Below are 16844 nucleotides of genomic sequence, written 5' to 3' on the forward strand. Positions count from 1 at the left end.
TCTCAAGTGTTGGAAGTGGCTAAATAAACTAAGTTAGGAAAAGGCTATCTTATGTTGTATATATGAGGGGTAGTTTAGACTTTGTGGAGTTTAACTTTAAACCTTTGTAATATCCGCCCAAATCCTCTATAAATAGAAGTCTTAGGCGGGTAGTCGTGATCACTTGATCATTCATTCTGTATACGAGTATTGTTCTAAAAACAAAGAGAAAAGGCTGATTAGAGAGTTCTTTGTAATCTCATTTGTGCGGTGTACTCGTGTGATAGATGTTATGTCATTTGTATTAGATTAGAAGTTATGTAAACAAATATTCTGTATGCTTGCATTGGTATGTTTTCTTTTCTGGTTTAAGGTTAGAATAAATATTCTTCTAGAAGGCATGTTTCTAGAAGGGTGGCTGATTGATTTAGTTAGTTGGTTAGTCTCAGTTTGTTGGTTAGTTATTGTAACCCACAACCTTATAGTCTATAAATAGGGATCGTGGGGCAAGGCAGGGGTGTGCGCTTCATTCTGAGAAGGGTTGTTTCTTCTGTTTCTATCTTGTGGGTTGGGATTGAGTTAGAGATCGAGAGGAAGGCTGAGAATAAGTCTTGTAATCTCAGGAATCCTGGTAGCTTTCAGGGTATATGGGCTAGGTGGATTTGGGGAACTCTTTGTAATCATTCTCAAGTGTGTTTTCAAGATAGTGGATTGGAAGAAGGCACTTCAATCTGGACATAGGTCTCATTTTTGAGACCGAACTAGGATAAATCTCGTGTTCTTTACTGTTTTGTTATCCTTATTATTTTTCGCCTATATCGTTTGTGTTCTTGGTGTTTGGTGAGTAATTTCAGTGATTAATTGGGTTGAGAGAATCAGTGGGATTGTTGTGTTCTACTCTAACAATAGATGTGAGGGTTTCTTGTACTGATCCAATTTGGATTTCTAGTGGATTGCTCTTGGATTGAAGAGGTTGGATGTAGGATTGCTTACAACAATTTGAATCAGGATAAATTCATGTCTCGTGTGGTTTGGTTGTCTCTTTCCCTATTTCCATTCTTGCTTTAAAATCTACTTTTACATTCTATTGATTGATTTGAATTCGGGTGAGGGTGTGTTTTATATTTGGCTGAGATTAGAGTGGTCCTAGCGCTCCTAATCATAACATATAGGAATGTGGAATTTGTCCTTTATGGTCAAGGTGTTGAGTTGACGATAGTCAACACACGTCAACATAAAAGCACCATGATCCATCATTTTTCTTGACTAGGATGACAGGGGAGGCATATGGGCTTTGGCTAGGTCTGGTTAAGGACTCTTGAAGCATATCTTAGGTTTTGAATTAGGTTTGAGGTTGACTGAGTGGTCAAAGGCTCTTTTGGGTGGTAGGGAGTTAGGCACTCTACAAATAGGTCCTTGTAATCAGCCAAAAGCATATTAAGTTGGTGTAGGAAATGTACCTTCAAATGGCTTTGGTCTGGAGTGTGGGTGGCCATTTGCAACTCCCTTTCTCGTTCCCTCCCTTCCTCTGTTTCCTCCACTGTTTGGATAGAAAATAGCTAGGCTACTTGAGCCCACTTGCTCTTGAGTAACTTTTGAAGTTTCCTCCCTGTAATTATCTTGCAAGTACCAACCTCTTTGCAGCCTGTAAGGGTCAACTTCTTTCCCTCCTTTTCAAAGGTCACTTCCATCCTATTAAAGTCAAAGCTGATGGGACTCTCACCTATTTCATCCAATCCACCTCAAGCACTACGTCACAACCCCCTAACTTAAGCAACCTTAGATTTGCCTCAAACAGTTCTCCTTGTATTTCCCTACAAAATCCAGTGCAAGTTGACTTGCTTGGGACCTTGCCATTGGCAACTGTTACGGTCAGGGGCTAAGCTCCCATAAGTCTATAGTGAATCTTCTTAGTAGAACTCTCGTCCAAGAAATTGTGGGTACTCCCATTATCAATCAAGATCATCAAACTGCCTTCCTGCACCTTACCTTCCACCTTAATGATTTTATTGTTGGCTATCCCCTTGAGGGCTTGTAGTGATATTCCTCGTTATCATCCCCTTCTAACTCCATCACTTCTTCTGCTCTCTCTTCTTCTTCCAATTCTCCATCCTTGCCTTCTAGCAAGAGCAATTGCCTCTTGCATTGGTGTCTTGGGAAGTACCGGTCACTGCATTTGAAACAAAGTCGTGCTTGTCTCCTTTGTTCTATCAATCTCCCATTCTGACCTGTTGAAGAATTAACAGGAACAACCACTGTCATTCCCCTCTGCCCCGAGTTCATCCTTACTATTTCCTTACCATACCCTTTCACTATTAGTACTGTAGACCCCATATTGACTCCCTCACTCTGCTGTCTCTGCTTCTTCATGATAGCTTTTATCATAATCTCCTGTAGCCTAGCATTCTTAGTTGCTTACTCCATTGTTTCCGGGTGTAGCATTTTAACCATTGGCTTAAGTTCCTCATTTAATCCGCTCATGAAGCTAGAGACAAAATAGGGTTCTCAGAGGTGGGGATTTAGGGTGACCATTATCGACCTTAGCTCCTAATATTCCACTCTTTCTCTCTCTCTCTCTCTCTCTCTCTCGGTGATCTCCTCCCTTTATCTTCTTGTTGTTCTCTCCCTCCAAATTGATCTCTCCTCAAATTCTTCTCTTATTATTCTCGATCTTCCTTTCATACCCTAGCTCATCCCCAAGGTTCATGACAAATTGGTATCAGAGCAAGGCGATCCTCGGCGGTGATTCTGGAATTGCAGTTCGGTTTGGAATTTTGAAGGCAAACTTAGAGGTGAGCCGATCATTTCTCGACTATGATTTCGAAAATTTTAGCAGTTGATTAAGGCGGAACAGAGGGGCTAGATCTCAGCCACTATGTTGCAATTAAAGTAATCTTAGAAAAAGAATTTAGGCGATCTTGGAAGTAGTTCGTAGGCGACTGTTGACCAAGCGATCTTAGTAAGAGTCCAAGTCAAATTTGTAAACGATCCAGAGCTAAAGCACATCCAGAGCCAACTAATCCAAAAGGCGAGTTCCTTCGATCAAATATAGACTTGGAATTGAAGACGCAGCGGAAGCGTGGTGGGAATTCCGGTGATCGTTGATCATCAACGATTGTCGTGTCTTGGAAAATTTAATCAGGTGAGCTTCGCTGTGATTCCGAGAAGATTACAACAAAGCCAATGGTCCTCCGACTGTTGAACGGTGATCGGGTGAGGCGAGCGCGAATTCAATCAGTTGTGTTGCTGGTGTTGACGCTTTGATTGGTCAACCATTCCGACGCAGACAGTGAGAGGCAAGTTCGACCCAGACGGAGATAAGCGATTCTGGGTGAGGCGAAGCGTTACGAACAGACAACGCTCGCTATTGGTGAGGGAATCCATCAAATGCGTTCTCGGAAGCTCGTGGCCTGCAGTTGCCCATCGTCTGGCGAATTCAAGTAGCAGTGTCGGAGGCGAGTCAGGTTGCTTAAGGCGAGGATGAGACTCACTTCAAAGGCGATTCCTAGAGATCTAGCGCAATTCCAATATTTTGGTGCATTTGGCGTTTGAGACCGAGAAACAACCAGGAGATTTTTGTTTGAATCTCGGAATCGATTCTGGAGTGTCTCGATACAGTGGGTGTTGTGATTTGGACTCGGGAGTGGGTGTAGCTATTGAACTAGCAGTGAGGTTCGGTGATTTTGGAATCAGGAGTGATTGCAATTGGGTTGGGAATCTTAGGCGATGATTGGGTTGGGAAGAACTGCCATTAATTTCTTTAGACGCAGATGCCTGGGGTGATAGACAGCTGTCATAGTGCTAAGGATTGGAGTTCGAGGGGCGGCGGATTTCGTCAGCAAGCTGGCCAGGTGAATTCCGATCCGTTTAGGCTATTACCGACCAACTTGGTTAATTTCCCAGCGATAGAATAGTCTCCGGTTCGGGCATGTGAATTTGGGAGGCGAAGCAAGGTGGAAGGAGTTCCAGTTTCTTGGCCTATGGCTGGTTTCGCCCGTGAAAATTCTGCCAAGATAGACAATACGTCGGTGAGGCCATGGGAGACTCAAGTGTAGCAGAAGAATGTTGCATTCTCAGTTGGAATAGAGCCTCTATGACAGCTAAAGAAGGCTGCATTTTCAGTTGGCAGCAATAGGGACAAAAGAAAAGGTAATGGGATTCATGAAGAGTGCGAGGAGTTTGGCTGTATGTTCCACGAGAAGTTGCAAGAGTTTGCGATGATACTTATTAAGAAGTATCATTACAACTTTTTGGTAGAATACTTCGATGATTATTACGGAAGTTTTAACAAAGAGGAATTTCTCAAAATGGACCAGTTGAAGGAGAAATCAAGATGGCAGGGAAGGGATTTAGCTACAGTGATTGAGAAGTTAGAAGAAAAAAATAATACCCCAAGATGCATTTACTGAAAGGCTACAAGGAAATAATAGGGAAGCAATTGATGAAGTGATAGAGGAAGCCAAAGCCAACTCGTTACCCCGGGTGGCTAGTGCATGGGCGAAAGGATTTGGTGGCGTTCCACATCAGAAGTTTGTGGGAAATGGAATAGCATTGGGTCAGGAAAATCTGATTGAAGGACCAGCAATCTATATAGATATTGGGGCTGGAATTCTCCCTTCGATTCTGGACCTATCGGAAGCTGAGTGGGAATACCTGCAACATTTATCCTAGGCTGGGTCAAGATTGTGATGGACCACATGCAGTTAAAGAAGGCCCTAAGTATATTGCTCCTTTGTCTTTGGATCCAAAGAAGGCTGAATCATCCTTGGATGGGGTTAAAATAGGTATCAGACAGCCCCCAGTGCGGGTTTTGGCAGGAAGGCTAAGGGAGATAGCTGAAGAAGTCGAAGATTTTGCCGAAGGAAACAAAACTTCCGTTGTTGTGTTGTTTTTTACTTCCACTAGCAAATCCAAGTTGTTGTCTATTGCATGGAGGGATGATTTGTTGGCTGAAATTGAAGTTGCAGCAGCTCCTAATGCTAATGCTCACAAACCGCCTTGGTATGAGTGTCCAAGGCAAATCTGCAATCTTCCATTGTTGCATTTCGAGGATGCTGCTGATATCTTTCAATGTGCTGCTATGGTGCACCATGGAGGTGTAGGAACAGCTGCTGCTGGTATTGAACTTGAACTCTATCAGATTGCTCTTATTGAAGTTTTAGGCCGAATTATGACGGGGATTGATCTTGGATACTTAGGAACGAGGAAGAAGAACAGGCCTAGAAGGAAAAGGAAAGAAAGAAAGAAAAATTAGATAGAGAAAGCGGGAATTGGATGAATAAAAATGACTCAACGTAATAAGTTTATTGGGGACAAAAAATCTTTCAAGGAGAAGGGATTGTCACGACCCAAGGGTAATTAGAAGGGCAATAATGTAATTAGTTACCTTAGTTGGTTAGGAGCTATTTCTGTTACAACACATGGGTGTTGTTATTTTGTTATTTTCCCTTTTTGTTTTGTAGCTTAGTTGGTTAGAGAGCTTTGTCTGATAGCTAAATGAGGCTATATATATATTGCCTCAGCTATAGGAAGAGGGCATCCAGAATTAATGAATTGAATACTATTTCTCTCTAATATTCCACTCTCTCTCTCTCGGTGATATCCTCCTTTTATTTTCTTCTTGTTCTCTCCCTCCAAACTGATCTCTCCCCAAATTCTTCTCTTATTATTTTCGATCTTCCTTTCATACTCTAGCTCATCTCCAAGGTTCATGACAACCCCCTAGAGAGGTGTCCATCTTTCGATCCATCGCCACGATTACTTCATGGTTGCGATTGGATCCAATCTCCAGCAATTCCACTCGAGCTTGTAGATCAGTAATTGTCGATTGGAATTGTTGCACCTGCGACTCCAGATTCTTCATTCGAGTTCCTTCCGCCATCTCTGCACCTACTAAATTCCCTTGGCTTGGGCCTTGCTCTGATACCAAATTGTCAGATCCTTGGAGATCTGACAATAATTCCTTAGAATTCAGTGGAGAATTCCAGAGAATTTATGAAGAAAATGATAGAAACAGAGGGAGGGAGAAAGAGAGAAGAATTGAGGATTAGCTGAGAGAATTGAGAGAGACGAGGCAAACAAAAATGAGAGAATTTCTAAGTGATTTGAATTCAATTTCTCGATAGATCATTACATGAGTCTTGGGTCCTTTATATAGAGGATCCCGCATGTACATTCCCACCACCAGGGGTTATTTACGTAGATACCCCTTATAGAGTTAACTCGCCACTCCCTAACTGCCCGCACGTGTAGGCCATGCCCTCACACGGTATACTCCCCCTTACGTACTAAGACTATGACACCATATAAATTTAAGGATAAATCTGGATACTTATCATAAATATCAACAAGCAAACAAGAATAGAAGTAAAAAACATACCTAGCTGACAGCTTGTGATAGATTCACAAAGATGAGAAAATGAGAAGAAGATTGTGAGAAGAAAAATAAACCTTGAAATGACTTTTCATTTACCAGTAAATATGATTGTGGGGGTAAAATTGTAATATGATCTTTAAAAGTGATGGGTCCCACCAAAAGTTGCTGTGAGGGACCTGCTTTTGCTTAAAAGCAGCTTACCTGCTTTTTTGGAAAAGCAGCTGTGCTTCAAAAACACAGCAGCACTTTATCGAAGAATACTTTTTCAAAAAAGCAGATAAAAGGCTGATATGCTTAAAAAATACAGCAATACCAAACAGGCCCTAAAGCTAATATACTAAAAAGGTTTCCAAAACCTAATAACTTAAATACTAACCATAACTAAACAAATAAAAATACTAATAAATAAAGAATATGCTCTTGCATCACCCTCTCTGGGTTGGAAAGAAACTTGGCTCGGATGAGAAAACTTGGATGTACTGATCTTAAATTATAGGATCAATTTTCTACAACTCTTCTTTGGATATCCAAGAGCTTTCTGTTGGAGGTGTGCCCAACCACTTTGATATCCTGTGCTTTATGTAAAAGAAATTGCTGGTGGAGAATTAGTTGAAGTGCTGCAAATTGAGAAAAAAAAAACCTAGAAATCATCATTGGAAGAGAAAGTTTTAACTATACTGATAGAGAAGGTATATGTTGTATACTCTACAACTACACATGACTTTAAAATGAAACAACTACACATTTTCGTGCATTATTTCAAATACTAATGAACCTTACCTTGATGATGAAACTCTTAGTTTGAAGAGAGTTAAAATTGCTGAGTTTTTCCTCCTTCCTTTCCTCTTCTCCTTGGCCGAAGCTTTCACTTTCTTTTTTCTCTCTTCTCTCCTCTATTCTCTCAGGCTAAGCTAAGGAGCAAATGGGAAAATTATACTTCAAAACTCCTTTTTATAATAATGCTTCTGAAGACAGGCAATTGAATCTTTACATCATTTCTTGCTTCCTTATTTTTAGTTCCTAATTATATATATATATCCTGATATAAAACACACATGCCTTGAGATGTCAAGACCTTGCTTTTCCTTACCTTCCCTCATGGATAGTCACCCCTAGGCATGCTTGGCCTTTGCTTGCTTTAACGACTGGCCAAAAAAAACAATTCACCTCTTCTTTCATTTCACTTTCACTTTGTATATATTTTCTGTAAATCTCACTTCATTATTGCATACATACTATTATACCCAGAATACAAAATCTCTTCTCCCTGTTTCATCTCATTACTTCTATGGCTGGTCATGCTTGAAAGAAATCTAAGTCTCGCTCATTTCACTTCTTTTTCGCTAATTTTATTTCCATTAGATATTATAACTTATTTATGTATATATATATATATACACTTAGAAGAAATGCACTTGAGTAGGACAAAATGTATCTTCTTGTGCCTCTCCCCCATCTCTAGCCAGCCATGTCTAGCCAAAAAGGCAAGCCATGCTTATTCTGTTACAACATGTACTTACTTTCTTATGTCTTGTACCTGATCTGTCATTCTCTCTCCAATCTTTCATTTCATTCATTCAAAGGCCAGCATAAAACCTTTACATTTATTTATTTGCTACATTTTGAATTTCTGGGTAGCAATTTTCTGAACCTGTCTAGTGGGTTCTAAAACCTCTTTCATCTTTGGCATTCTGGAGGACCAAGTTTCAAAACACATTTTTCTAGGTTTCAAACATATCCTTGTTTCAAAATTGATCCTTTTTAATTTCAAAACTTGACCCTGTTCACTAAAGTTTGGATGGAATCTTGATTCCACTCCATAAAAAATAATTTCAAATACTTTTTTAGCTTTTTAAGCCTCCATATTTTTTGAAGGTGACAAAAATATCCTTCGACAAAAAAATAAAATAATATTTTATGAACACAAAAAAAAAACATTTTATTATTTTTTGGACTTAAGGGTATTTCTGTCATATTGTTATTTTTTCCATTCCATTTCAACCAAATTCTAGTATACCAAACATAACAATGGAATGAAATGGTCATTCCATTGCTGATAGTACCAAACATGAGAATGGAACTAAAGAGTCATTGCATTTCATTCCTATTCATGTTCCCTCTATTTCCATTGTAGTGAACCCAATGGGCCGCCCTTGCCATCACATAAATGACTGATGCACCTCCTTATTGTAACCATATTACTTTAATTCTACGAGTAACATCCGCATTAATCTCCATCTTTTTAGATGATTGATCCAAGGTATTTGAACTGATCTTTTCTTGGGATGTTTTAAACATAAATGATGGTCAAAGGATTGGGCCAAGGCTAAGTTTATTTATATTTTTGAGTGCAAGTGTTGATCCTTGTTGAATGGAAGAAATGGACCATCGAAGTAGTAGTTATGGGGTTGAAGGGATAATAAGGTTTGGACCTCAATTCATCTGAAGGGGTAAGAGGGGGATGCAATAAGTTCACCTTTCACCGTTGGGATCCATCCACTTGGTTCAAATACAAATGCAAGGACAAATAGAATTAGCAATTGGGAAGAAGGTGGAGGGAAATACGATCTGTGTTTTTTTTGGGGTGGTGGGGGGTGGGGAGTTAATATGTTCTCTGAGTGAATGGTTTCCAAATATGCTATCTTACTAATTTTGATAACTTAGAGTTATAGGCTGATTTTAGCTTGTAACTAACAAAGCTCAAAGTTAATCTAGGCATGGTTTTGATGAAGTCTGTGAATCAATCTTGAATAAACCTTGAGCTGCTCAGATGCATTTTCTTTCTTCTTCAGCTCTTACTGGAGTATGATGTTTTTCATTTTATATTTATTTTTTTTTCTTTTTTACTCAGGTTAGACTTTGCCCTAAACGGAGACAGACCATGCTGTTTTCTGCTACTATGACAGAAGAAGTTGACGAACTTATCAAGCTTTCCCTGACCCGGCCACTGCGCCTCTCTGCTGATCCTTCTGCAAAAAGACCAGCAACATTGATTGAGGAGTAATTCCTTTAACTTCCATATCCCCGTAGCTTTTGCTTGATCACATACCTAGATTTATTCTTGTGTGTGTTTATATATACTAATAATCTTTTATAGTCTCAAAGACCTGTGGTTTATGTGTTAGATATGATTTGATGCATAAACAACCCAATACCATCTTGAACCTTGAAATGACAGTCACTCCAGACTTACAGATGTTGGTTGTTTGTTTTCAGGGTGGTGAGGATACGCCGAATGCGTGAAGTGAATCAAGAGGCGGTTCTTCTTGCTCTGTGCTCCAAGACTTTCACATCCAAAGTGATAATTTTCAGGTTTTATGATGTTTAACATTCTTACTTTTGGCCAATATGATCTATTGTGTGAATTATATAATAGGTCATACTTTTTCGAACCCTGCCTTTTTGTTTACTGCTAATTTGTCTCAACTTGAATGAAATGTATTAACTAAAGCTACAATTGCAGCCAAAATGTTTTAAGCAATTTACCATACATGTCTGTGCAGCCTATCCAGGGTCTGCTTTTGCATGAGATGTTTAGAGAAGAATCTCTATTGAAAGTTGTTATTGAGAACCTTGGAGAACTTTGGTTGTCATCATGTTGGCAACATTAAAGTATGTTGAAACTGGATTTTAGAAAAGATGACATGGTATAGGCAGAATTCAGGGATTCTTTTCAAGTTTTTTTTTCTGGGAGACAGAGAAGTGGTGAACTCCCATTGGTAGTCCATTTTCATAAGAAAGAAAAATACAACTATAAAATCCCAAGCCTTAATCCCACTTGGTGGGCTTGATTACATGAATTCTAGACCTCCATGTCTAGCTATCCATTACCATGTCCTCTGTGAGGCCATTATATCACATGTCATATCTAAGAGGTTCCAGCCGGGTTTTCTTTTGGTCTTCCTCCTCTTTTGCTGCACATTTTCTGAATTTCATCCATTCACCCCATAGGAGTCTTGAAGAAAGAAAAATAGAAACAAAAATAAAAGGAAAAGAGAGAGAGCCAAGAATAGTGAGGTGTGGGGGAGTACGTGCATTAATAATTTTATTCTAATCATTGAGGAATAGAAGCCATCATTTATCATTTTAGTCAAATGCTTAAAAGATAGAGAGATTATTGAGGATGTTACTCACATAATTAAAGTATGCTGATTAAAATGAAGAAGTGTTTTGGCTTTCTATGCGAATACAAAACCCTGTTAAAGTTAAAAGGAGTTTATTGTATGGCTATAAGACCGGTTATATGGCATGACATGTTGGGAAATAAAGCACTGACCTATGTAAAATATGAATGTAACTAATATGAGAATGTTATGGTGAATGTGCTGCTATACAAGAAAAAGGATAATTTAGAAATGAGGTTATTTGTAATAGGGTTGGAGTGGCCCTTGTTGAGGATAAGATGCACCAGATGTGATTACAATGGTTTGATCATTTGAGAAGATCAATAACTGCTCTTATGAGAAAAGTGGATGGAATGAATGGAAGAAGTTGGTAGCACCAAAAGTAGAAGACTAAGAAAAATTTGGCAGGGCACTCTTACGTTTAGTAAGAGTTGTAATAAATTTACAAAAGATATGAAAATATATAAAGATGATTCATGAGCTCAGATCCATGTAGCAAACCCCGACCAAGTAGGGATAAGGTTTAGTGTTATTGTTGCCATTTTTTGAGTGGTTCTGCATTACTTTAAGTGTAAAAAGGCTTCAATGTACATCACCTTGGCAAGGCATGTACTTCAGATGATCAATAGAAGAGAAGGGAACAAGCAAAAACAATAGTTATACATGCCAAACAATTGTGGTCTCCATTACTTCATCAATTGATTCTACTTTCCCTTGGCAGTGGAACAAAGCAAGCTGCGCATAGATTGAAGATTTTGTTTGGATTGGCTGGGTTCAAAGCTTCTGAATTGCACGGAAATCTTACTCAAGCCCAGCGTCTTGATGTGAGTTGCCAATTTAGTTGGTTGCATTGTCACCCCCCTGCCACCCTGGGGGGCAAAAAGAAAAAAGAGAAGATAACACCTTTCTGCGATAGTTATTTCTTCTCCCTCAATTTTGTCATTTGTTCCAAGTGTAATGTTTAGTTTGCTAATGTTCTTCTATACAGGCATTGGAACTTTTCAGGAAGCAGCAAGTCGATTTTCTGATTGCAACTGATGTTGCTGCTCGTGTAAGATGAGATTCTTCAACGCAATCCTTTATTCATACACTTTCTCCCTCCTAAACCAAAAACTTAAAATAAATAAAATAAAACTCAATCAAAAAGGGGAGGATAGGAGTTATGCCTTGATTTATTTGATTTTTCTATTTATTTTGGACAAAGGCAATAATTGAAAATTTGTGGATGATTTCAATGGATTTTCATCAACATTAGCCTCTCTGGTTTCTACTAACTTTTTGAAACATTTCTTGTTAAGTCAATTTTCAGAATTGCCTTACCATCCTTGCAAGGAGTCCTGCTGTATGAGATATTTTGACCCGATTGTTGTTGATAACATTTTACAACTCGATTATCTTCTGTAGGGACTCGACATTATTGGTGTTCAAACAGTTGTAAACTTTGCATGTCCCCGGGACCTTACGAGGTAGATACTAACACTGATTTGATTCTGCTTGTTCATCAGGTTGTAGTAAAAAAATGATCTTTTTCTAAAACTGCATGCTAATTTACTACAGAATTTCTTTGTTTGGCATTTTAATCTTGATCGCTGTTCTTTTCTCCAGTTATGTTCATCGAGTAGGTCGCACAGCAAGAGCTGGTAGAGAAGGATATGCTGTTACATTGCTCACAGATAATGATCGGTCTCTCTTGAAAGCCATTGTGAGTGATCATATTCTTCCTCATATCTGGTTAACCATGCCAGTTGCTTTAAGGAGATTTTCAAATGTCTTGATTGGAATTATAAAAGGAAAACCAAGTATAACCTTGCAGATTCTAATTCCTGGAGATTTTATTTGTGGATCACCAAGTTTGACATCAGCTATTATCAACTTCAAATTTCAGCTGTGGAATCTTCTCCTCTTGTAATTAGCTATCTAGTAGGAAGCTGCAAATGTATTCCCACTGACCTAACATTATAAGCAACTTCTCTGAAACTTTCTGTTTGTTATTATGAGTGGGAGTAGAGAATGTTACTTCTGTAGCTCTTCTCCCAAGGTTTGGATCCACCTGTGTTTTGGTATTTCTTGAGCGTTGTTTTCTAGATGCCACTGCATGAACTTTATGCTTTTTCCCATACCTTTTCTGAAGATACCATTTTCTGTAAGTCCTATATGGATTTAATTCAACTGTCACATCATGTCCTTTTTTCTCTCATTCCTGCCCAACTCAGTCCCATAATCAACTTGTTTGCTATCTTCTTTGCCCATTAGTGCATTAGAAGAGTGGTCATACCTTCAATCAATTCTGGTCCTTACAGTTCCATGCACGGCTGACTTTGTTAGCAGCTTTTAAAATTAGGTGGTCTTCTCACAATTTCATTGATGTTTACAGATGGTAAATTAGGCTTAATGCTGTTTATTATTATTATTATTTGTGTGTTTCTGACAGGCAAAGAGAGCTGGTTCAAAGCTGAAGAGCCGGATTGTTGCAGAGCAATCTGTAACAAAATGGTCTCAAATAATTGAGCAAATGGAAGATCAAGTGGCTGCAATTCTTCAGGAAGAGAGGTTTTAATTGTATCCAGCATCAATTTTGTTCCCTAATGACTGCCCTTTTTCTAAAGTCAATTATCATTTTATTTTTTGCAGGGAAGAGATGGCCCTAAGAAAAGCGGAAATGGAGGCTACGAAGGTTTTCCTCCCTATTCATTAATATACTTTTCATACCCATACTTTCTGAATAAAATTCTGTATCAAATTTATGGCCTTGGTTGATGGACACTAGCATTAAGATCAAAGTTGGTATTTATTTCTAGTGACTGATGCAATGATGTTTTCTGCACAGTGGAATCATTTTCCTTTGTTAAACTGATTTATTGCAAACTTTATTTTAAGTTTTATGTACCCTCACTCTGTGACTTGTACAGGCAGAAAATATGATTGCGCATAGAGATGAAATCTTTTCACGCCCTAAAAGGACCTGGTTTGTAACAGAAAAGGAGAAAAAACTTGTAGCTAAGGCAGCAAAGGTAATTTATGTTGCGCAATGAAGTTCGGTTCTTTTTTCATTTATGTTGTGCATGAACTTGTTGTCTAAGTTCCATAATATGTTAGATGGCTCCCTCCAAATTATTTAGTCTACTCTATATTTTCCTTTTGATGGGTTTGCTTGATTTTATTCATGTTACAATTATTCTTAAACACATTTCTTTTGTCGTCTTGGGCATTTGCTTTGTTTACTACCCTTCCATTTGGATAATCAATTGATGAAAGGACATCAAATTCGTTCATCATTTGCTTCCCTTAAAGGAAAGCTCAAAAAGTTTTTTAAAATCGGAATTAATTTTGTTCTTAATCCAGTTCATACACCCTAATTTCAACCAGGGCTGAACACCATCACTTAAAACAGAGTAGTCCCAAGATGGGTGCTTCCACCACTTAGGGTTTTTGGATGGTCAGATTTTTCCAGGCTTGCCTCTGTGTGCATGTTATCTTGCCTTGAAACCATGATCACCAGGCCAACATTGTTGATCGTTGTGGCCTGTTATGGTATTGTTGCACCATAAGCTGTACCTCCTCTCACAAACTAAGTTGGATACCGAGCTAAAAGATATGCCTAATTAACTTCATACACACAATAGGCTTCTTCCTTCCAAGAATTGTTGTTCTTTCTATATTTATGCTGAGCAAAATGATATGCCTTAACAACTTTTACACACATATATAATATGTTTCTCCTTTCTGAGTAGATAGTGTTCTTTCTACATTGAAATTCCTCTGAGATTTTCATTCTTCTAATGGGATAAATATGTATTACTTAAATGATAAAGCACCTAATTTGATATACAAAAACTTTTCTGGGTCATTTAATGCCCAATGAAGCTTAGCAGAGTCTTCCTATGTTGGCTCTTGTTATAGATGAGTTTAGCACTTGAAAGTGGATGCCAATAGTAAATAATTTGTTTTTAGGCTGCTATAATATTAATGGAAGAATCCTACAGCTCTTGCTGGTGTGCTTTCAATATTATTCAGTGTTGGCATAAAAAAAAGGACAAAAAAATGGTTCTTACAATATATTATTATCTCAATTCATGGTGTTAAAGGGACAAAAAAAGAAGTAATGTTTCTTGCAGTATATATTGGCACATGTATAGTTAAATGACTGTTGATTCTCTGTCTTAATTCCTTTCTACAGGCATCTGTTGGAAATGGTAAAGGCTCTGAAACTGAGGTTGTTAGTGCCCAGCAAGCTGAAGACCTTAAGATGAAGGAAAAGAGAAAGCGGGAGCGAGAGGTGATTGTTATTTTGAAGTTGAGTTTAAGTAATCAAAAGATTCTGTGTTCAGTAACTAAACATATTCATGATCTCTGAACTGATTTTTATTTTGATTAGAAAAATCTTCCAAGAAAGAAGAGGAGGAAACTTGAAGCTGCTAGGGAGCAATTGGAAGATGAAAATGACAATGTAGAGTCAGAAGTATGTGCCTCACCCTTTTTGTTTCACTGAAGCCATATTTTATAGGGTATTAACAAACATCAGATAAACCATTCAATTCAATCATTCGAGACACTCTTAATTCTCGGTTTTGATCCAAGAGCAAGGTCCTGCCTAAAAAGTTCTCACATACAGGCATTTTGGTGGAGTTTCTTGGCAATATAAGCTTAATGTTAGGTTTTTGTCTCTAAATGAGTGTTCGTAGGTAATGGTGAGATGGCTCTGCCATCTGTCATGTTTTGCATTTTGTTGCATTTTCAAGCATATTTTCATGTTTTCCTCTCAACTTGATGTTATTCAATGAAGAGTGTGAATTAAGTGCGCCTTCTTAATTAACTTATTTCATAAAATCACTGACCTCTCTAAGAGGATATGCTCTAATCCTCTCAGTCGATCACGTATTATAACTTGCATTAAGTAGCAGCTGAGCATCAATAATTCAAAATATGCAGGGTACTGGCAAAGGTAAGAAAGATAAAGCTGGCATTTCCCTTGTTGACCTAGCTTATCGACGGGCAAAGGCTGCAAAGGCTGTGAAGAAGTTGGCAGACGCTGGCAAGATTGTTAAAACAAAGAGCCAAAAAACAAAACGTCTTTCAAAAGTAAATCAGTCAAGGACAGAGGAGATGAAGGAAATGTTTCAGAGTGATATGAGTGAGAAGAAGCAAAAAAGAAACCTCCGAGGAGGTGGAAAGAAAAAATCCTCATTTAAGAGCAAGTCAAGGTATGCATTTTGTTCCAAATTCCATTAAACCTGAACTATACTTATTTTTCACGAATTCCTTTTTGTGGTTTATTAAATTTAAGAATTTGAGTTGTCAAGTTGGTCTACAATCTACAATGAATCAGTCGGTGGTGCTTTCATATTATCTTATCAATAGAGAAGGTCTTCTACAATTGTGTAATGATTCTATTGCCTATTGGTCTACCTGCCTAATGGAACCCATTAATTTGACGTTTTGTTGCTCAATAATGTTATGTTTTACTAGCTTGATTTTCATTTAAAGTTTTTCATTGATGTGAACTTTGAGAAATGTTTTTGCGTTTGTATGAGAGTTTAAATTGAATTTGCTAATGTTAGGTTTTGTTGTCTGCTTATGGCCTGCGTAGTAAAGTTATTCTGTTTGTGATGTCTGCTCAGTAATGTGGTGTTATCAACATTACGGGTCATCACTTCCAGTTTAACTGCCTTTAGACGGAGCTGATTTCTTGTTAACACGTAATACTTGCCCTCTCTGGCTAGATTATAAAATGTTGCAGAATGGTTGCTGATACTACATTTTGGTTATCTTACTGCAGGTACAAGCGGAGATAGCATCTCCAAAGTGCGATATGGGTTGATACCTTCGGAAGTGGAGCTGTTGGAAAGAAGAGTTCAGTATTGTATTGTTGCAAGAGAGAAGGAAAGCACCATTGAGAAGGCATATATCTATCTATACCTATTTTGTTCTTTTTGTTTTTATGGGTTCCCGGCCGATGACCGATGAGTGGCGGTTGGGACGTGAAAGAAAAGGATCATATGGTGCCTAAAGATTTTGCTAATTATAGGAAGTTGATGAGTATAACAGAGTCGGTTTGCAGTTGCAGGTGCCAACTGCTATTGAAATTTTCTCTCTTTTTTTTTTTTGGGGGGGGGGGGGGGGGGGGGTGTTGTCTTATGGGAGCACCTATGAGAGAAAATGATTCTAAAATTTTCGTTATGTATGGGAATAGCAAGTGCTTGTCTTCTTACCGTTGTTGTCGGCCCCCTTTTACTCTTTAGTTCTGATTCAGAAGAGTAGTAGATCAAAATTGGTTCCGAAAGTGATTTTCTATGACACCCTTTAGTTGTTGAATATTAAAAATATCATCTCTATTGTTCAAAAAGAAATTAGAGGGATAAATAAAT

At 38.2% G+C, this 16844-nt stretch overlaps 1 protein-coding gene across 1 annotated transcript in view; it reads left to right on the top strand.

The window, feature by feature from the left end:
- Positions 1-16387, top strand: part of LOC127807522 (DEAD-box ATP-dependent RNA helicase 28) — a 44068-nt gene extending 27681 nt beyond the window's left edge. The window contains exons 7-19 of the mRNA XM_052345427.1: positions 9207-9355; positions 9572-9667; positions 11201-11303; positions 11468-11530; positions 11884-11945; positions 12085-12181; positions 12911-13029; positions 13111-13153; positions 13389-13490; positions 14657-14755; positions 14855-14938; positions 15409-15680; positions 16256-16387. Coding sequence (XP_052201387.1) covers positions 9207-9355; positions 9572-9667; positions 11201-11303; positions 11468-11530; positions 11884-11945; positions 12085-12181; positions 12911-13029; positions 13111-13153; positions 13389-13490; positions 14657-14755; positions 14855-14938; positions 15409-15680; positions 16256-16271 — 1305 coding nt within the window. The 3' untranslated portion in view covers positions 16272-16387. The remainder of the gene's footprint in view (positions 1-9206; positions 9356-9571; positions 9668-11200; positions 11304-11467; positions 11531-11883; positions 11946-12084; positions 12182-12910; positions 13030-13110; positions 13154-13388; positions 13491-14656; positions 14756-14854; positions 14939-15408; positions 15681-16255) is intronic.
- Positions 16388-16844: the final 457 nt, after the last annotated feature.

Source organism: Diospyros lotus, chromosome 8 (genome assembly GCF_014633365.1).
Source record: "Diospyros lotus cultivar Yz01 chromosome 8, ASM1463336v1, whole genome shotgun sequence".
NCBI lineage: Eukaryota > Viridiplantae > Streptophyta > Magnoliopsida > Ericales > Ebenaceae > Diospyros > Diospyros lotus.